A 22036-nucleotide genomic window follows, 5' to 3' on the forward strand; every position below is an offset into this window, starting at 1 on the left:
AGCCTACCCTGCAAAAGCCAGAAGGAGAACCTCACCTCTAACCAAAAAGGGGCGTGGGAAAACTGATGATGGATTGATGCAAAAGTAAAGGGAAAGCTTCCTCTTGCCTACAGAACCATGTGTAAGGTCCCTGGCCTCAGATTCAAGGCTCTGTCTCTTCTTGCACTTGTATCATCATACCCCACCTTACCCCAAATGAATTACAACAGCCAGTGATGCTAGTCTTATTAGTCCTTTTCCTGCTCTTCTCTTCATCCCTTCATGATGCCTCCTATGGCTGGGATAATCTCTTTGTCCATTTCCTTCTGTTAATTCAGATCTCTTCCACTTCTTGCATGAGGTTCATGAATACTAATCCTTGACAGCATTATGCCATCCCGGTGAGAAAAATGTTCTAAATGATTACTATTATTTTAATTTCACTCATTCACTGCGTGCATGTGCATGTTTCTTTTAAATTAAAAACTCTTCAGGGCTTGTTCTTTGACTTATCTTATTCTCCAAGCATGCTGTTTGGCACCTAACAAAAAATAAGAGGGAAGCATTAGGAATGTCTGGGTAAATGCTGGGGTAGGGAAGAACGACGTGAATGCTAGGGGAGGATGATAATGAATGAGTATGTGAGGGTTAAATGAGGACAGAGGAATTGAGCTGGAGGTGAGAACACTGAGCATCTCACAAGGTAAGTCTGTTAGAGTAGAAACGGTAGTTTGGCTCCAGACGATGTTTACAATAACTTGAATTATTAAAACAAACACAGAGAAGCAAGTGTGGTGGAAAGGTTTTATGGCTTATCTCAAGCTAGGATGCCTATAACAAAAGAAATTTTTGAGTGCTAGTCAGACATTGGCAGTGTGACCTTCTGTATACTGCCTAGCAAGCATGTGTCAGTACTGTTCTGGACAGACAACCTATAGGGATGAAAGCATATGTAAGGGTATGTCTATACTGCAATCAAAGGTGTGACTGCAGCTCAGGTAGGCATACCCACACTAGCTTTAATCTAGATAGCTCACTAAAAGTATAATGAGGATGCAGCAGTAAGGGCTTAAGTGTTGGCTGTACAAGCCTGCCCAGAATGGTGTGTTCCTAGTCCACACCACTTCTTCATAACTGCTATTTTTAGTGAGATTGCTAATTTAAAGCTAGTTTAGATATGTTTATATGAGCTGCACATCACACTTACATCTGCAGTGTACACACACCCTAAGTATCTATAGAGGTAATTCTTTGATATGGATACTAGTCCATTGGGCTTTGGATGAAGACCAACACATTCTCTTCACTTTTTTGAAAAAAAAAACCCTTTATTGTGGAGAGAGAAATGCCACAAAAACATACTCCAGGCTGGAATACACGTCTGAATTTTGGAGCTGGTCTAATGTCCATATTAATTTTACTTAACATTTTAATAAACACGTAGACGTTTTTCTCCCACTTTAAGTATTTTTATTTTTTTGATTAGTGGTCCTACTGGCACTTGCCATATAAAAATAGTTATATCACAGGGTTCACCTGCTTTCCTCTTTCTTATAACCCTCACCAAATGCATGTGGGAGAAAGGCTATTATGAAATTTCCCATAGTTGATACTAGACCTCCTTCTTATTACTACTGTTTATATGCATTCTTTCCAAATATTTATTACAGATGCTCTTTTAAATCTCACGTGAGTGAGATTAGAAGGAGTTTTTGCTTCTCACCTGGTCTACAAGTGTAATGCTGACAGACCCCAGTCATTGGTGGGCAGGATTGAACCTGGGATCTCAGGAGCTTAGTGCATGAGCCTCTACTGCACAAGCTCAAACCCAACTGACACTTAGCAGACTCATTTTATCTCTCTCTCTTTAAGTGATCTTGGTGCCACTAGATGGGACAGAACACCACACCCAGAAGGTGTGTGGGTTACACAAGCAGGGATGGGTAGAGTGGGCTGGTCAATCTGTCTGTCTCTTCCCCTTCTCCCACCCATCCACTTACCCAGTGAAGCAGAAATCTGCTTTTTTATCAACAAAGACACAATGCAATCTGCCATTTATTGTGATGGGTGTCTGGGATGGACCACACTGAGAATGCCACACTCCGAGCCATAGGCACTGACTTTCTTCTTTCTGGGTGGGTGCACTGCCCCTGAGGCTCTGCCCCACTCTACCCCTTTCCTGAGGCCCTGCCCCCACTTAGCCTCTTCCCACCCTTGCTCTGCCCCCACTCCATCTCTTCCTGCCCCTGCTCCACCCCCTCCCCCCAGTGCCTCCCACCCATTGCCAAACAGCTGATCAGCAGGGCATGCCAAACAGCTGATCAGCAGGTGGCTGGTGGGTGCTGACCACCCATAATTTTTTTCTATGGGTGCTCCAGCCCCAGAGCACCCACAGAGTCGGCATCTATGCTCAGACTGCAAGAAACAGGGCAGACAACCCCCCAAAACTGGTTTATTCTGTAATTAGCTTCACCAAACCAGTATCAAAGGGCTTCCACAGCATCACACTGGTTAACCAGAAGCCAAACACAATCCCCTTTAGGCATCTCAGCCCTTGGTTCCCATCCAGACAAACAGGTCTAAGATAGTGAGAGGTTACATATGGTGAATGGGGTTTTCAGTGGAGTTGTACTAATCTCAAAGGATCAGACACTTATCCCCAGGTCAAGACGTAGATGTATCTCAGATCTTACCCAAATATTATGTTGTCAGCCAATCTTTAGTAAACTAACTAAGAATTTATTAATAAAAGAAAAGAATAGTGTTATAAGTGGTTAAAAGATTCATATACATACAAGTGTTTTTCAGTGTTCATAGATCAGGATCCTAGCAGTGATGGAATAGAATGCTGGCTTGGAAAAGTCTCTCTGGTAACTTCCAAAAGATTGGAAGATTCTCAGTCCATAGTTAAAGATACTCCTTTTAGTTGTAAATCTACAGGCCAGAGAAGTGGAGCAGGAGTAAGACAAAATGAAGATGTCTCAGGGGGTGTTTTATATTATATGCCATGTGCATGGAAAGCAACTGTCCCAAACAAAGCCCACAGACCCTGTGTATGGAAAGTTACTGACCCAAGATGAAGTCAAAGTTCATATGTCCACATCACATGCCCTTACATGTTTTGCTGAATCACAGGGGTGGTCACTGGCCCTTCACTGTCTGAGGCATCCTCTGGAAGAGCTGTCTGGATGGAATGAGTGTCTTCAATGGCCCATTGTGAGAGTTGTGTCCTTAATGAGCCATCAACACATAGCTGTCTAACCCTGATGTAAATCTATCTGGGGAGTGTCACCCAGGAACACAATACATGTTTGAGAGACAAATCATAGCCAATATTCATAACTTTAGATACAAAGATGATATATGGATTTAAACCAGGTTAATCATACTTGACAGATTGTAATTTTTCCATTAACACCTTACATGATAAACTTTATGCAAGATTTGTTGCAATTGTATAACAGTGGTAATATCAATGATATAAATGGTCATCTTCAATCATAGAGCATCACTGCTATGTTTTAGTGCAATTTGGTGTTGTCCATTTTCCTTATTGCCACCTAATTCTAGCCGAATCCTAGTTACTTCCAGCATGAACATGCTTTCTACAAAGTTTTTATTATAAAGTTTTTGTTTTTTAGAGTTCATAATTTGTTTTTAACATGGAGACTCCGTGTATTTAAAATAATTTCCCATTTTAGTGCTCCAATAATGTCTTCATGCTTTTCTTCTATATCTGCCTTGGTGATAGATAATTAAAAATACAGATAATTTCCTCTTCAAAAAGAATTATCCTGGTTTTTACTCTTGTAGTAAACTTTCCTTCGGTAAATAATTAGGAAGTCTCACTACATTTGCTGTTTTTAAAAATGTATATCCAATTTTGTATACTCTGTCTGCCATTGCACTTGATTTCTACCGTGGGTCAGCTCTAAGTTTTCATTATCCAATGTTTCCCAAAGTTCCATCCAGTTTCTCCTGTAAAGATAAAAAAATTCTGCTAAACTTTTCTACTGTTTAATCAGATTTCATTGTGAAAGTTTGACTATAGTTTCTTCCCCTACTGAAATGTTGCTTGCTGAGCTGTTTCACTTTGCTTTTAATGATAACTTTAAAAAAAAATGGAGATATACCTATCTCCTAGAACTGGAAGGGACCCTGAAAGGTCATTGAGTCCAGCCCCCTGCCTCCACTAGCAGGACCAAATACTGATTTTTGCCCCAGATTCCTAAGTGGCCCCCTTAAGGATTGACTCCTGGGTTTAGCAGGCCAATGCTCAAACCACTGAGCTATCCCTCCCCTACCTACTTATAATAGGTACCTCTTTTCTAAATTCTGTGATTCTTTTAAAAATCTGATTTACTCTAGTAGTTCAAGCCCTTTCTCCTCTTCATCCATTTCTTCTTCCATGACAATTCATGGTTCCTACTGTATGATCAAGTTAAAGCTTTCTTTCAGCCATAAATATCAACAAGGTGATAGTTCAAAAGCAAAATAGGTCTCACAGCATTCTTGGATAGTCATTACTTCACAAAGCTATATTGAAATTATCTTGATAGTGTGATCATGGTAACACAGTGACTGCTGTTATTTGTTTTATATTTAGTGGTGTTAATTAAAAGTCACAGAGGGAATATTCTGGTACTTCCTAAAAAATTATTGCACCCAGAAAATTAAAATATTTTATATACCATGGCCTGTGTGGAATGTGCCTGTCTCCAGTTACTCTTTTAGCCTCATTTGTCTGTTATCTCAATTACAAATGTGTTTTTTAACACAAAAAACTCCCCAAATTTTAATTAATTTATGTACAATAAAATCAAGCCTATAACTAGCTACATTACCCATGCTGGGAAAGAGCTTTGAAAATGGAAAAGTCTCACCGATAGTTTCTTGTGGCCGTCCATGCTGCATATGTCATCGATACTTTTGGTTTTCATGGATTAACACTACTAGCAAGGGGCTGGGGGCCTGGTATTATTGGGTGGTAAAGGAGATTTGGAGGAAAGAATGGCAGTAGTGGGAGTGAGGAAGGAAATTATTCCATTTCAGAGCAGACATTGCAGAACTGCATGGAGGTAGAAGTTACTCCCTTTTTTAGGAGGACTTGGCAGTTGATGGGCAGTTCTCTTGCAAAGAACTAAAATTGCTGGAGAGTTACTTTATACCATCAGAAATGTCCAGGAGAGAGTGCTTGGCAACCATTTTTTTTAAACTGAGAATTTGACTCATGCGCAAATTTAATTTTCCTTATGAAAAAATATATTCCTTTGTCACCCCATGGTTTTAATAATCTCATGTCACAAAATGTAGGGGGCGATAGAGCAGGTGAGGTGGTTTTTTCCGGGGGGAAGGTGTGTATCTAATCCTGTAACTCAAAGAAGTTGCCATTCTGCTTTAACTTCACCATCAATTGTAGGAGACTCCTGTTTTCTGCAGGGGGAGTGATATGGTATCTGTTACTTTGTGTTTTATTTCAGATACAGAATATTAGTGAGTCATTGTGTGCTCTTGAGATCTCTGTCTCTGTCATGGTGATGCTATGGCCTAATCCTGCTAGCTGCTCTGTGCGAACAGACTGCAGAGCTTCTCTGGCTTCAATGGGACTCTGTATGGGTGCGGGACTCACCCAGTGCAGAAAAGCTTGCAGGATCAGGACCTGCATTTGTTGTTTTTCCTTAATTGGAAACAAGTGCTCTACAATCAGAATACATATTTTATTCTTTTTGAGTATGGGAAGCATAATACCATCCATATTCTAAGTTCTGCTGACCCCCTTCATTTTCATCTTCATTCATTTCCTCTGTGTAGGGGTGTTAAGTAATAAACTACTCTGTATTTCATTTGAAGGGCAGAGAAAGAAGAGGGGAGTAGAGAGATCTCTGTATTCTAATAGTTTGTGTAAACTGTAAATTGCATTGAGATCCTTATGGACATGATATTATACAACTATAAGATGTTAAATGGACCCAGTTTAATTTCCAAACAATCCCCCTCTGAGTGTTAATCTCTTGACTGCTTTGGCTGCTGGGAACCAAGTGTCTATTTTCATATATATTTCTACCAGAAGAGGTCACCATTGTTATTTACAATGACATACATCATCATTTAAAAAAACCCTGATGTAATAAAGGAATATCTAGTTTCATTTTGTGTTGACATTGAAATCTTTGAATAAACAAACAAAATTGTTGGCTCGGAGGAGATAGATAAAGATTTGCATCCACAAGCATATTTGTTCAATGTTTTTAAAAATGAATTTTAGTAATATTCTATCATCTGTTTAATGCTATAGTGGTTTGAATTAAAATGGGGATAGGAAATAATTTTTTTTCTTCACTGATAGCATACATTCTAGTTTGAAAAGGGCAGCTCGACTTTGAAGTCATTGCTATTTTCATATGCTAAGCTGGGCCCTATGACCTCACTTCCAAATGTTTGTAAACAACTTTTATTGGGTGCTTTGGAGTGGGGGGACCTCTCTATTCATGGTTAAGAGACCTCCATATTTTACTCCTATCTTACTCTGTAATAACTCTTTTTGAACTTAAATTTACTGTTTGTTTTCATCCTAAAGGTTAACGTCTATTTTTAGGATTTTTTTTTTAATATTGAACCATTTTTGTCTGTCTTAGAGTTTTGTACTCCTGCCCATCTCTGTTGTATTTGAGCATCGTCCACATAAACTTGCTTAGCTATAGCAATGTCCCTAGTGGATTTCATGGACACTCTGGCTCTGTTGCTTTTGGGAGGTAAAAAGTCCCGAGCCAGAGTGTCCATGAATTTACTCTATAGGCTGATTGCAATGTGTACTACAGTTTGCTCAAACAGAAAACAACCGCTTTGAAATAGAAAATGTTACTAGGAGAGTTATTAACAAAGGACCAAATTTTGACGTTCTTAGTCAGATTCCTACTCTAGTTAACTACCATTCAGATCAGAGGGACTTTAAGACCACAAGATTTGGCCCAGGAGACTGTTTTTTGTTTTTTTTTAAATTTAGTTGGGAATGAGAAGTGAGGAAAAAGAGCAGAAAAAACTGAAACCCACACTGCTCTGAGCCTCCCAAATTGAGAGATTAAGAAACAGTATATGATTATTTATAATTTAGAAGGGGGTATTCACTTTGGATAGATGCCACTGAAAAGCAAGACTATACCCTTTCCCTACCAGCTATAGGTAGTCCCTCCAGGTCAGGACTGAGGCATGTAGGTGGATTAACTTGAGGAATTTTGCACTGCTGCCTGGGTCTATGAATAAATAAAGGACTTCTATCTCCGGGCAATACTATCTTGACCAAATTAATGGTTTCTTTCAAGTTGGATTTTAAGGTTGCTCTTCAGAGTATCTTACAGTCCTTGTTTTAAGTACTGCTATATTCACAGTAGGTCAGAATGTATTCAACTGTACTCTAGACAGTGTCTCATCCACCTTAGTGTATTTAAGGAGCTAAAACTTTCTATGCAACACCCCCACAGATGAATTCCAGACTCAATGGCAACATGTCAGGACAGTGGAGCAGAGTACAGAGTTGTCACTTCCCTCATTAGCCAGATGATTAAAATTCCATCTTCTATAGTAAATAGAATGTGTTGATAAATAGAGGACCAGACAATTACTCCTGGTGTGACATCAGCAAATTCTGGATATGTCACAAGTGCTCTAAAATATGTAGTCAGTGCCATTTCTTTGCAATGGATCTCTCAAATGTAGATTGTCAATCTTTTCTATTAAACGTATGAATTATATGTAAAACAAATCCATGTTGTTCAAAGCAAAATGAGCTGATAGCGTAGGAGAGAAAGAAAATCTGCATGGCTCTTTCTTCATGTGATACATATTTTCAGCCAGCTAGTTTCAGATTTAATCTCTATTGCTTATAACAGTGAGATTTAGGATGAGAAGTGCTCATGCTCAGTGCTGGTTGACTTTCATTGCCTTTGAGTAGTCATTTAAATTAAGCAGGTTGTTAACTTGACATTTTCAACTCTAAGGACAAGAAAACCTTGAAGACAGGTTATCAGATTAAATTTCGGACATAAGCACACGTGTGCAAACATTGGGACTATTAAACCACTATGCTTGCTTCTGAGGCTTCATTGTTTTGAGCTGACATTCCTTGATTGAATCTTCATGAGCACGCTATTCATTTAGCTGTCCTGCTTCCTCCTTTTACCCGAGCACCTAAATATGCCAGTAAAAAGAGTGAAGAGAGCCTTGTATATACTCTCCACCTAAAACGCAGCTGCAGCTGAGAAAATACTTGCCTTTTTCATGTGTGCATTTTAATCACTCCAGCTGCATTCATTCCGTTCAGCTGCTTCTCTGGTGCAGTGTATCTTTAACCATATTGGGAGGTATTGTGAATTCTGAGCTATAAATTTCCTTTATATGATGTACATCTTACTGCTGCAAGGAGTCTTATATTTGGTCACAGATGATATTCTGGCAGGACAGTGTGTGTATAATAATATATATCTCAAACCTATAAAGTATATCAAACCTAGTATATCATAAAAGTTGGTGACCTTGCCTCAAAAGTTTCTAATTTGACTGAGTTTTGGACTGTAAACTGTTGGAAGTTATTTGCCTTTCTTTCCCTTTCATTCTATCCTCATATCAGCATGTTCACAATCTTTTAAATATATTGTATACAGTTTCATAGTGCTAGAGCATGAATATTTTAATGTATTTTGATTTTTCTGGGTGTGCTTGACACAAATAGGTTAGAGAATTATTTAAGAATTGAGAAAACTGTATCTTTTACATACAATTAATTAGAACATCCTTTGTCTTGAGAAAGTGTCTAGGACATGCTATAATTTTGGTTTCCAAAACAAAACGAGACAGACTTGTAGTTATTGTAAGTGTTGATACTGACTTCAGCAGAGAGCAGTAAGCAAGCAGACAGTACAAAGCTAATGTAAATTCTGATAATTCTGTCAGTTCTTGAAAGTGAGTAAAGAGCTGTCAAACTTCTGAAATCTGTTCTAGCAAATTTGAGAACCCTGTTCTGTTTGATTTAGCAAATATATCGTATACAAACAATGAAGTAGTAAGCTAAAGAAGAGGACAGAGATTAATTGATTAGTTTGAGGGATCTGTCCTGTTTCCCAGAGAAAGGCCTGCATGGTCAAATTGCCACATTTTTCCTATCGGGGAAATATCTCAAAACTATAAATCCTTTGTTTCCTCAGCATTTCTCTTGTACATAGTGTTTTCTCTGCTAGCAAATACTTAGTGTAACTGAACATAGCAATTCTACCTCACTGTTCCTGTCAATAATTCTTGCACAGGTGTTAATGATATCCTGTAAGTGTGAGTCAGAAAAGCCTACAACTTCGTGGGGGTTGGGAGGGAAGAGACATACTTTTATGTTGCAATTATATGGCACATCTATTCTTGTTATAAATTGCTATGACAATCCTTATCCTGGGGGTCTGATCCCAAAGTTAACAACTCAATCATAATTAGTAGGCTTGCGTAATCCCTCTTTTACTCACCTTTCATCCTCTAAAATACTTTGATTATGTGGAATTCTAAGGATGAATAGGCATTGTTCAGAGAAATGAATCCCATTCCAGGTGTGAAGATGGGGAATGCGGCTGTTCCCAAATGCTCTCCCAGTTGATACTGCTCCTGCTACCCCACCAGCTCAGCCTGTGGGGTTAGAGAAGTAGGATGTGTTCCCATTATACTCAAGAGAACACGTCTGACTTGTGGTAGGGATAGCATTAGTGGTTTCTGCAAGAATCTGTATTCAGACCGGTTCGCTTGAAGAAAGGTTGCCAAGATGCACTTGCTTTAACACAGTGGTTATCCTATTGCTCTTAAGTATCAGAGAGGTAGCCGTGTTAGTCTGGTTCTGTAAAAGCAGCAAAGAATCCTGTGGCACCTTATAGACTAACAGACGTTTTGCAGCATGAGCTTTTGTGGGTGAATGCCCACTTCGTCGGATGCAAGACTCTTGCATCCAACGAAGTGGGCATTCACCCACGAAAGCTCATGCTGCAAAACGTCTGTTAGTCTATAAGGTGCCACAGGATTCTTTGCTGCTATTGCTCTTAATTATTTAGTAATAGTGGGCATTCTAGTATGTGATGTTAGCTGACATGTAATGTAAATGTAACACATCAGACGCAAAACTTGAGTTAGTACTCCATGATATTTTGATGAAAAGTTATAAAATTAACATGGCACACAGTCAATGGATTAAAAGCTGGCTAACTAATAGGTCTCAACATGTAGTTGAGGAATTAGGAAATTCCTGATTCTAGTGGGGTCCCACAGGGACGCGTTCTTGGCCCTACACTATTTAACTTTTTTTTTAATTAAATACTTGGAAGAAAACATAAAATCATCCCTGAAAGTTTGTAAATGACACAAAAATTGGAGGAGTGGGAAATAATGAAGAGAACATGTGACAAATACAAAACGGTGTAGATGCCTTGGTAAACTGGTGGTAGCAAACAATATATGTTTTTAATATGGCTAAATGTAAATATGTACTTCTAGGAACAAAGAATGCAGACCATACATACAGGATAGGGGACTCTATGATGGAAAGCCGTGACTCTCTGTAAAAGATTTGGGGGTTGTGGTGCATAATCAGCTGAACGTGAGCTGCCAATGCAACACTGTGGCCAAAAGGAATGGAGCAGTCCTTGGATGGATTGGGGGAATCTTGAGTAGGAGTAGAGAGTTTATTTTACTCATGTATTTGGTCTGGTGTGACCATTGGGGGAATACTGTGTCCAGTAATGGTGTCCATAATGGTGTGATAAATTGGAGATAGTTCAGTGAAGAACTATGAGATTGACTGAAGGATTAGAAAACATGCTTCATAGTGATAGATTTGAGTTCCATGGGTCTATTTAGTTTAACAAAGAGAAGATTAGGGGTGACTTGATTAATCTCTAAGTACCTTTGTGGGGAACAAATATTTGATGATGCACTCTTCAATCTAGCAAAGAAAGGTTTAACATGATCCAATGAATGCAAGCTGAAGCTAGACAAAGCCAGACTGGAAATATGGCATCAATTTTAAAGTGAGTAACTAATCACTGGAGCAATTTACGAAAGATCACGGTGGATTCTCCATCACTGATGATTTTTAAATCAAGATTGGCTGTTTTTCTAAAAGATCTGCCCAAGGAATTATTTTGGGGAAGTTCTATGACTTGTGTTCTACAGGATCAGACTAGATGATCACTATTGTTCCTTCTAACCTTGCAATCCATGAATCTGTTAACAAAACAGACCACATTCCTTTCAGTGAATGTGTAATTAGATGCAAGTGAGTTGATGGGAGAATTGTACAATTTTGGATTAGAAAAGAGGTTCAAGTTTGTAAACTCTGATTTTGAATTTTTGCATAGCTTTGTATGCATATAGAGCTCTCTCTCTCTGTGTGAACATTAGTTGTTAAGTTTATTAAAAAAATGAAAACTTGACTCATAAGCAGAATTTTGCAAGTTCCCTTACATTTCAGAATCACATTCCTTAAAGAACTGGAGATTCTTTGCTTTTATTGACCTGTGTGATTAGAACCAAGTGTACCAAACTTAAAAGGAGTAATTGATTCTCTATGGAAGCCCAGGAGAACATTTCATATAATATTTTGGAAAACATTGTCTTGAATAAAACAGGTCAGCATCATAATTTTGAATGTTATCTCCCAGCCTTCTTTGTCAGCCAATTTTACTGCACATTGTCAGATTTCTACTAATCCTTGTTTGTTAGGATAGAAATAACACAAGAATAGCAGAAAGATTTCTTGTGTTTGCTCCTTTTGCTTTTCATTCCAGCCAAAGCCAGGAAGTGAAGGAGGCTTGGTAACCTAGCTGTGTCAAACACCAAAAGTTGGGTTGGAGTTTGAGTATTAGTTCAGTTAATACTTTATCCGAAGTAATTGTTTTATGCCTAGTCTCAAAATGCTTTGATCTCTGCTGTGCCATTCAGAGCACCAAGTACCAGGACAGATATCTATCAGTATTTAATGAAAATTGTGATGTGATGTAAGTATATTGGTACCTTGCAATTCCTAAAATGGATTGCAGACATATTTTAGTGAAAATGTAAATATTTTCCAAAGCTCATTGTGGAACAGGAAGTTGTATAGTAAATGTATGTCTGAGTCAACTGGGTACAGTTTCAGCTGGAAGGCATCCTGGTTGTTCTAATGCACTAATGCTTCTAGTCAGGGGCGGCTCTAGAAATTAGGCTGCCCCAGGCAGCGCGGTGTGCTGCGCCGCCCTTCCTCGGTCCCGCGGCGGGTCCCCTCTTCCCGCGGCTCCGGTGGAGCTCCTGCGGCAGGTCCACCGGAGCCCCGGGACGAGCGGACCTGCCGCAGGCATGACTGCGGGAGCTCCACCGGAGCCGCGGGAACAGCGAACCTCCCGCGGGCACGGCTGCGGACGGTTCGCGGGTCCAGCGGCTCCGCTTGAGCTGCCGCAGTCATGCCTGCGGGAGATCCAGCCGAGCCGCGGGACGAGCCCCCCTCCGCAGTCATGCCTGCGGCAGGTCCGGTCGTCCGCGGCTCCGGTGGACCTCCCGCAGGCATGACTGCGGCAGGTCCACCGGCCCAGCCTGCCGCCCCCTAGACTTGGCCGCCCTAGGCAACAGCTTGGTTTGCTGGTGCCTAGAGCCGCCCCTGCTTCTAGTTGTTCTAATGCACTGACATGGTAAAGGAAAGCAAGAAAGAAGCAGAGAACTCTTCAGTAACCTAAATTCAAATTGTAGTCCTCACCAAATCTGCTTTTGTCCCAAAGCACAGAAATAATTCAAATTGTAGTCCTCACCAAATCTGCTTTTGTCCCAAAGCACGGAAATAATTTCCCAGGGGCTCTTTCCTGGGTGAACTAATTTTTTATTACAAGCTAGTGTCAGAATTTTCATTAAACAGAGTAAATGTAGATAAACAATAATAAGCTTAGATTACTAATACATTTTTGATGTACTATATTTTCCTGTGTATACCAAAGTTAATGTCTGGACTTCTGTTATGTTCATGTAGTCCACCCCTTGTCTTCAAAATCCTTATGTTTCTTAGCTCATATTTTTGCTAATCTTATGAATAAATCTGTTTTTCATTTTTCATCCTTCTATTTTCAACTTTTAGAAACAGTAACTAAACAGAAGAAGAAATTTACTGTGACTTCCCTCCGAGTCCACTGCTATGGTGTTGCCTAGAGGGATTAGGAGAATAACTCTTAGCTCTGAGTATTCTATTAAATAACTTATTTATGCTGACTAGTACCTTGCTCCACAAATAGTTTGCTGGCAGTATACTCCATTTTTTAAAATTTGCCCTCTGAAAAAGAAATAAAACACAACCCTGTTACTGTTGGCTTTTTGGTTTTCAGGAGGTGGCTTGACAAGTCACAGGAGAGAAATGGAAAATGCAAATTGTGGGTTAATTTTTAATGTTAATCACGTCTTTTTCCTTTTAATTCCAACAGGAAATTGTTCTGGTGGTGTTTTTTGGTGCTGAATATTTGGTGCGGCTATGGTCTGCTGGTTGCAGAAGTAAATATGTTGGCTTTAAGGGAAGACTACGTTTTGCCAGAAAGCCTATATCAATTATTGGTAAGATTTATATTGTTTTCAGACTGTTCTGTTAGTATCCTTTTTAAAGTGCAAATATAAAGTTATTACCAAAGAGACCTGAGTTGTATCCTTGATTCTTAGCACTGACCTGTGTGTGACCTTGGGCAAGCTGTCTGTGCTTCCTGGTGTCTGTCTTTGCTATTTAAATTGTCCTTGCCTTGAAAAGTTTACAGTCTTATTATGTTTTAGAAATGTGCCTAGTACAATGGGGTCTCTAGGCACTACCATGGTACAACTAATAAGCAGTAATATTGCATGTCATGAAATAATGGTATGTAGTGGGCCCTTGCCTACAGGAAATCCTAGCTGAAGAAGGAAAATCTGAAAGACACAATCCCTCTCTGGAGGGTAGAGAAGACAGAGAGCAGCAGCATCTACTGGGGATAACAGGGGTGGATGAGGCTATGTGAGACACTGGGCCTGAGGAGGGTGGCCGTATTTTCAGATACTTTCAATAACTTGGTCACCCTCTCACTGGCTGTTTTCTCCCTTCTTTTCCCAGCCCCAGGTTCTCAAATGGTGCTTGAATATGTACTGTAGGGTGGACAGGGTGCAAGGAAGGACACAAAGGAGCTGCTGGATGGAGAGGAAGAGGGACTAGAGAGCTAGTTGGAGGAGAGTGAGAGGGGTGTTGGGGAAAAGGGGCAACGGAAAAAAGTAACTGGATTTGTACATAACATTACCATAACATTCTGTTTTGTCTTGAGAGTGTTTTTCTTATTTCATTTATAAACCCTTTGAGAAAGGCTTTATCTTCCTGTGGTTTTTGTACACCACTTTGACCATTTTAGGTGCTACAATGATATGAATGTGTATAAAATGTCTATTAATACCATCTACAGTACACTTTTTAATCATTAAGGGGCCTGTGTTCCCTTTCATAGGTTATTTTTATACAGGGGTATTGGAAACTGAGTTTCAGCTCACTGGGTTTTGTAGTCATGCTTCTGCCAGGGTATGGGTAGGTGGGGAGCAGTGTGTGAGTTTAACCTCATCTGCAGAGTCCACAGCTAATTCCCTCACTCACCACCTATGATTTGCATGAAATTTCAGGTGAAAACTTAGCAAACCAAGTAGTCTGCTGAGGAACTTAATATGCTTAATTAACAATAGGGGGAAATAATGTACAACTTTCAAATCCTGGGGGAAGTTTCATTGCATGCAAAACAAACAGAAGCACAAATGCACAAAATGTATAGCTGTTAGGGATCTCAAGTGATTAAAAACATTAATTGTGTTAAAAATTAATTGCCATTAATCACATGCTTAATCACACTGTTAATAATAGAATACCATTTATTTATATTTTTGGGTGTTTTCTACGTTTTCAAATATTGATTTCAGTTACAACACAGAATAAAGTGTACAGTGCTCACTTTATATTTTTGATTACAAGTATTTGCACTGTAAAAAAACAAAAGAAATATTTTTCAATTCACCTCATACAAGTACTGTAGTGCAATCTCGTTATCATGAAAGTTGAACTTACAAATGTAGAATTATGTACAAAAATAACTGCATTCAAAAACAAAACAATGTAAAACTTTAGAGCTTACAAGTCTGCTCAATTCTACTTCTTGTTCAGCCAGTCACAAAGACAAACAAGTTTGTTTACATTTGCAGGAGATAATGCTGTCTGTTTCTTGTTTACAATGTCACCTGAAAGTGAGAACAGATGTTTGCATGGCACTGTTGTAGCCATTGTTGCAAGATATTTACGCGCCAGATGTGCTAAAGATTGATATGTCCCTTCATCTTCAACCACCATTCCAGAGGACATATGTCCATGCTGATGACGGGTTCTGCTCGATAACGATTCAAAGCAGTGCAAACTGACACATGTTCACTTTCATCATCTGAGTCAGATGCCACAAGCAGAAGGTTGATTTTCTTTTTTGATGGTTCGGGTTCTGTAGATTCTGCATCGGAGTGTTGCTCTTTTAAAACATCTGAAAGCATGCTCTACACGTCATCCCTCTCAGATTTTGGAAGGCACTTCAGATTCTTAAACCTTGGGTCGAGTGCTGTATCTATCTACTGGTACCTTCTTTGAGTTTTGTCCAATCTGCAGTGAAAGTGTTCTTAAAACAAACAACATGTGCTGGGTCATCATCCGAGACTGCTATATTATGAAATACATGACAGAATGCAGGTAAAACAGAGCAGGAGACATAGTATTCTCCTGCAAGGAGTTCAGTCAAAATTTTATTAATACATTATTTTTTTTAACAAGCGTCATCAGCATGGAAACATGTTTTCTGGAATGGTGGCTGAAGCATGAAGGGGCATACAAATGTTCTGCATATCTGGCATGTAAATAGCTTGCTATGCCGGCTACAAAAGTGCCAGCAAATGCTGGTTCTCACTTTCAGGTGACATTGTAAATAAGAAGCGGGCAGCATTATATCCCATAAATGTAAACAAACTTGTTTGTCTTAGCGATTGGCTGAACAAGAAGTAGGACTGATTTTTTTTAATTGCAATTAATTTTTTGAGTTAATCGTGTGAGTTAACTGTGATTAATCGACAGCCCTAATAGCTGTGTTTATATATGGGCGATTGCATGTGCCATCACCTTTTGAGGGACGTGGGAACCGATTTGGTGCATGCCACTTCATTGTTTGCAGACATAATGACTCTGATGCAGACACAGTTAAAGCGGTCTGGTAAATTTGGCCTTGTAAGGAAGTTGTGTATTTATTTATTTTTATTTTTTACTAAAAGACCAAAATGATGTGACATTTTTTTGAAAACTTTAATATTTTTTGCAGAAAATAATTATACAGCCAATTCTATAACTGACCTAGCCTTATAGAGCATATCATGAGACAGAACTTGAAACAATCTATGTATGCAGTAACTTTTCCTCCCCATCACTTTCCCAGGATTATATTTAAATTAAGAAGCTTCCATAAGTAAATATCTGACAGAATATTCATTTGAATGTAGAATAAGCTATAGAAATCCTTTTTAGACTGTGTTTTCAACTTGATCTATATTCAGTATGCTGTCATATTGCATACTACCATAGGCGCTGACTCTAGCCCCGGAGCACCCACGGCCAAGCTCCTCTCCCTGCCCCCACGCCCGACCTCACCTCCACCTCCTCCCCTGAGCGTGCTGCATCTCGTCTCCTCCGTCTACTCCCAGCGCTTGCTACAGCCAAACAGCCGTTTGGTGGCATAGCAAGCTCCGGGAGGGAGGGGGAAGAGCAGGAATGTGGCACGCTCAAGGGAGGAGGTGGGGAAGAGGCGTGGCCGGGGTGGGGATTAGGGAAGGAGTTGGACTAGGGGAGGGAGGGGGCAGAGTTGGCGAAGGGGTTGGAATGAGGGCAGGGCAGAGGTGGGGAAAGGGTGGAGTCGGGGCAGGGCTGGGGGCAGACGGGGGTCAAGCACCCACCGGCGCGAGCAGAAGTTGGCACCTATGCATACTACAGTAGCAATTAGTGTTTGTATAACAGAGATCATAGAGTGCACTTGAAATGTTAAGTGTAAATCGTGAGCACAGGGTTGCAACATTTTTGTTAGGACACTTCAGAATGTCTAAGTATAGAGAATGTGGGAGGTCATGTAAAAAGAGGTGTAAATACTGTTTTATTCTTGTGGGAATGAAGGCTTATTGGGAAAATACATTTGGAAGCACGGCTGTTGCTATGTTGTAGAAGAAACTGTGTACTAGCCCTATTGCTAGACTTGTCTGTGTGTTGTAGATGTTCAGGTTCAGGCTGGAGTCAGGGCTCTGGGACCCCGCAAGGCCAGAGGGTTCCCAGAGCCTTGGCTCCAGCTGGAACCCAAACTATGTACACAGCAATTTTTAGCCCTGTGAGCCCAAGTCAGCTGACGTGGGCCAGGCACAGGTGTTTAATTGCTTTGCAGATGCACCCTTAATTTTTTTCCTTTTTTGTTGTTTTGTTATAGGTGTGAGGATTTAGATGCTTATGAAAGAGAAGGGACTTTCATTGCCAGGGCCACTAATAACTTTTATATTCTAAATCTGCTCACTGCTTCTGAATTCAGTGCTGTTTATAGAAAGGAGTTAAAATTGGCAGATACCCTCAGTTGCTACTCTTCCCCCTCCTTTGTTTTCCTCTTTTTCTATCCTTTACTTTAGTTTTGCCAAAGCTTTTCTTTGGTTTTTTTGGAGATGCTGGATAGAATATGTTAATGAGCAAGCATTTTCAAAAGAACAAAAGCCTGGGGGAGTTGGGGAGAAGAAGCTGGGGGTGCCAAAGGGGAAAGAGGAGGAGAGTGAACAACATGAAAGGGGTAAGATGAATATAATACTGAAGTGAGAGGTGGTGGGGGAAGGAAGGAAAACTACAGGGAGAAAAATGTTAGGACTGGAGGAGACCATTTTTTTATTTTTATTGTTGATAAAACTTAAAAGTACAATAGTTTCAAACTTGTATTGGAAGACCTGAAGTTTTCATTGCTGAGGTGGAATTTTCCAAAGCAACTAGCGCTGGTCTAACTCTGCCTATGTAGAAATCAGTGGGAGGTGAGAGCAAGGATGGCCTAGTTGTTAGGGAGCATCTTGGGACTTAGGAGGTACAGATTCAGGTCTTTGCTCCACCATTGACACCCTGCATGACCTTGGGCAAATCATTAATCTCTTTGTGCCTTAATTTCCCATCCCCAAAATGGGGAAAATAGGAGTTCCCTGCCTCACTAAAGATAAATACATTCAAAATTATAAGGTGCTCAGATACTACAGTGATAGGAGCCTTAGACATGCCTAAGAGAAATGGATATGGGTTTATCATTGGCTTCAGCAGGAGCAGTGTTGGGTCAACACTCAATGCTTTTGAAAATTCCCACTCTGAATGTTTATAATTAGGCTTTTTGTAAAAGATAAATAGTGGGCACAGGCGAAGATAACATGAGGGATTGCAAGGTCACACACTATCCTTTTGCTGACATATGCTATCCTTTTGCTGCATTACAAAAATGTCATTACAGATACATTTTTATAATTAATGTTCATTCCCTGGGGGCTTGGGAATTTATGCTTTGAAATAAATATTAGGCAGGTATATGTTCAAGGGTGTTGTGTGTGCATTATTATCCCATATTGTCTGCCTTTAGCAATAGGCCTGTATGGAATATATTCATATGCACCTTCAAAGTTTGTTATGGAATGAGACAGGGCTCTGAAGGAGCACTTGCACATTGAATGTGAAATTACAGTCAACTTATATAAACCTACCAGTGCCGTGCCAATAAAACACTGAGCGAATATTAGCAAAAACCACATTATTGTAAGTCAGAACTCAAAGTATGTGCATACAGGCTGTTTATTTTAAGTCCTTACAGACAGATTTTCACTGGACCACTAAAAAACATATATCCAGCCTAAGAACTATCTCCAGGCCATAAACTTCATACCATAAACTACTAGAGCTGCTAAAAACAATTCAAAGTTTTTATTAAAGTGGAATTTTTGTTGCTTTTTGTACTTGAAAAATAGGTGAATTGTATTTGCTCAAAATCACCAGGTATTGAAAGTTGTAGACCAAATGTAAAGATATTAGAAAATTAGAAATCAAATTGTTGAGTCAAGAATGGAAATACTTAAGCAGTCTTGACTGTAGGTATTACTATGTTCTCTGCCTATGTGTATAAATAAGAAATAATTGCTTAGCAAGCTGATTTTTAGATATAAATGGTAGCTGTTTGAAGCTGCTGAAGGATTTGAAATAGTACAATAAGCCCCAAGGAGGATGAACTAGAAGGCAGGGTTTTCAAAGCTGTGAGATAAATAAGTTGATGATATAGCTCTGCAGTTTATCACAGGGCTATCATCTCTATACTTATGTAGTATATATATTGATATAAATGCTGATGAATCATTTATAATGCACCACACTATGTGCATATGTGTGTGTGTGTGTTTATATATGTATAATAGTAGTAAAGGCATATACATTATGGTCAGGTTTGGTAGCACCAGCTGTCGTCCCACTGTTTTAGGATCTCTCTGACCCCAACATGCACAAAAATATAAATAATTTTTTTGTGCCAAACCTGTTCCTGTTCATACATTAAGTATTCTCAAACTAGGCTGAAGTCAATCTTTCTGCACTGGTTTTATTATCCTATCCATCATGGGTTTTAGTAGGAAAAAAGTGTGTAAAAAAAGGTAATAGGATCAGTTCCACCTCTCTGTGTTAGTCAATGGGGAAAATAAAAGTACTACACTTCCAAGGTCTTTGGGGGATCTCCAAACACATACAGTTTTTTTTAAATGATAGTCAAACCATTGCCACCTCATTCTTCAAATATTCTTAAACTATAATGAGGACAACCTGTTAGCATGGATTTTGTCTGCATGCCTGTTGAGGTATTAATGTAGAAACAAGTCACTCAAAGTTTTGTGTTAATTAGACCACAAATTATTTATGCAGGTGTTCTAGCATCAGACTGTTCTTTTTATACTTCAAGGCAGCAGTTATGATGTGATTATATGAATCTTTCAGCATTGTTTTTATCATCGTTTCACTGGTTTTTGTTTTTCAAAAAAAAATGCCCCCAAAAGACCTGGGTGCAGGGTCTGACCCCAGGTAACATTTGTCTCATGTATCATCACAAAGGTCCAGCAAACTGAGTTTCTTTGAAGATGATGCTGTCAAACTGACATGCTAGGAAGAGTTTCTGGGGAAGCCACAATTGTCAGATACATTTCCTGGCAAGCCCTCACTTGACAGATGCTGTAGATGGGGAAAAGGCTTGCTACTGTTGGCAAAGACTCGCTGTTGACAGAAGCAGTTCCAGATGCCCTGTTACCATCAATGGCAGTGGCTGCGTTTGAAAGCTTCATTGGCTCTGTGTTTCTCCTGGGAGTGAGACAAGAGGAGCCAGGTCTCGTGGAGGGCTCCTGAGAATGTTCGCAGTGGAAATGGATGATTCTGACACCAGGCAGTCCAGTGGCAATGATGCTGACCGGGAGCTTGCTGTTGCAGTACTGGGTGGTGGCATGGAAGCACTGGAAGATGAAATCACTTAGGAAAGCGACTCCAGCGATACTGCTGGGCAGTAAAAATCAGGATCTGCCTGCAGACTTTTACCTCTCCAAGAACAAAGCTGAAAAATGGGGAAAGATAGCACAGATGCCAGCAAATCCTCCCTCCAGAAACATCCTGCTCGTGCTCCAGGATTGACCATCCATTTCATATTGTGCATCCAAGGATATTCTGTTCCCCTGCTTGCAACTTCCTCTTGATTCAAGCTATGCTAGATCTTATTCTCCAGTATTTTAACAAGTATGGGGCTGAGTTGTTTGGGAGTACTTGGCAGCCAATACTCAAGACAAACTTTGTGCCTACTTGGGACTGCATATATTAGCAGGTGTTTATAGATCTAGCAGAGAAACATGAGGAGTGGTGGTCAAATGACCATGGAAGACTGGTATTCAGTGTTACTGTTACTCCATCAATTTCCAACCATTCAGAGCTATGGGATTTGTTTGTTGGTATTCTGCCCAGGTGTTTTGTTCCCTATGAGAGTGTCACCATTGACAAACAGCTGGTGGCTTAACATGGTTGCTGTCCTTCCAGGCATTATATGCCTTCAAAATCAGCCAGGTCTGGCATTAAATTCTGGCTATGCTGTGACTTCACAGCTTTGTATGTTTTAAATGCTGGCATATATGCTGGCAGAGAGGAGAATGCAGCAGCAGCAAGAAATCTGGCAAGAAACATGGTTAGAGGCAACAAGGGACATTTTTTTCACCAGTGTTGGACTTGCAAGGGACTTGCTGCCCCAAAAAACCTAACTTTGGCTGGCACAACGAGAAGGAACAAGCCTGAAATTCCTGCTCAGTTCCTTCCCAATTGGCAAAACCTGACCACTCCAGTCTGGTTTCCAGGAAAATATGACCCTTGTGAGTTATGTACCCAAAAAGAGGAAAGCGGTATTACTGTTGTCATCTATGCACTCAGATTCTTCTACCTCTGGGGCTGAAGCAAAACCAGATATCATTTATTTTTATAACAAAACAAAAGGACACATGTGATGGTATCCTCATCCATCGCAAAATGGATAGGCAAACACAGGCTGATGGTAGTTTTTGCGACCATTTTGGACATTGCATGTCTGAATGCATATATTGTTTGGATTTTCTTGAATTGCCTCTGGCTTAATAAATCCTTAAGTAAGAGATGGATGTTTTTCAGGGACCTGGGTATAGAAATGAAGAAACCACAGGTGCATGGAAGCAACATTGCAGCCTGCCTCAGGCTTCTAGGGGAACGGTGATTAGTGTGCTAAGTACTGGTCCAAAGCCTAAGAAACAGACAAGATGTTACATTTGTTTGAGAAAATGAGACAGAAACACACCTCTAAAATGTGCAAAATGTGAAATTGTACATTCAGAACATATGTCACTTATTTGCCCCATTTGTTCAAAGTAGTAGGCTATTTACTGCCATTTTGCTGTGTTTGTGCCTCTTACA

The 22036-nt window shown here is 39.9% G+C and overlaps 1 protein-coding gene across 19 annotated transcripts in view; it reads left to right on the plus strand.

Moving 5' to 3' along the window:
- Window positions 1-22036, plus strand: part of LOC120406051 (potassium voltage-gated channel subfamily KQT member 1-like) — an 819762-nt gene that overhangs the window by 134575 nt on the left and 663151 nt on the right. For all 19 annotated transcript variants that reach the window (XM_039540307.1, XM_039540238.1, XM_039540231.1 and 16 more), the window contains one exon: window positions 13440-13566. In XM_039540307.1, coding sequence (XP_039396241.1) covers window positions 13440-13566 — 127 coding nt within the window. The remainder of the gene's footprint in view (window positions 1-13439; window positions 13567-22036) is intronic.

This window comes from Mauremys reevesii, linkage group 1 (assembly GCF_016161935.1).
Source record: "Mauremys reevesii isolate NIE-2019 linkage group 1, ASM1616193v1, whole genome shotgun sequence".
NCBI classification, from domain to species: Eukaryota; Metazoa; Chordata; order Testudines; family Geoemydidae; genus Mauremys; species Mauremys reevesii.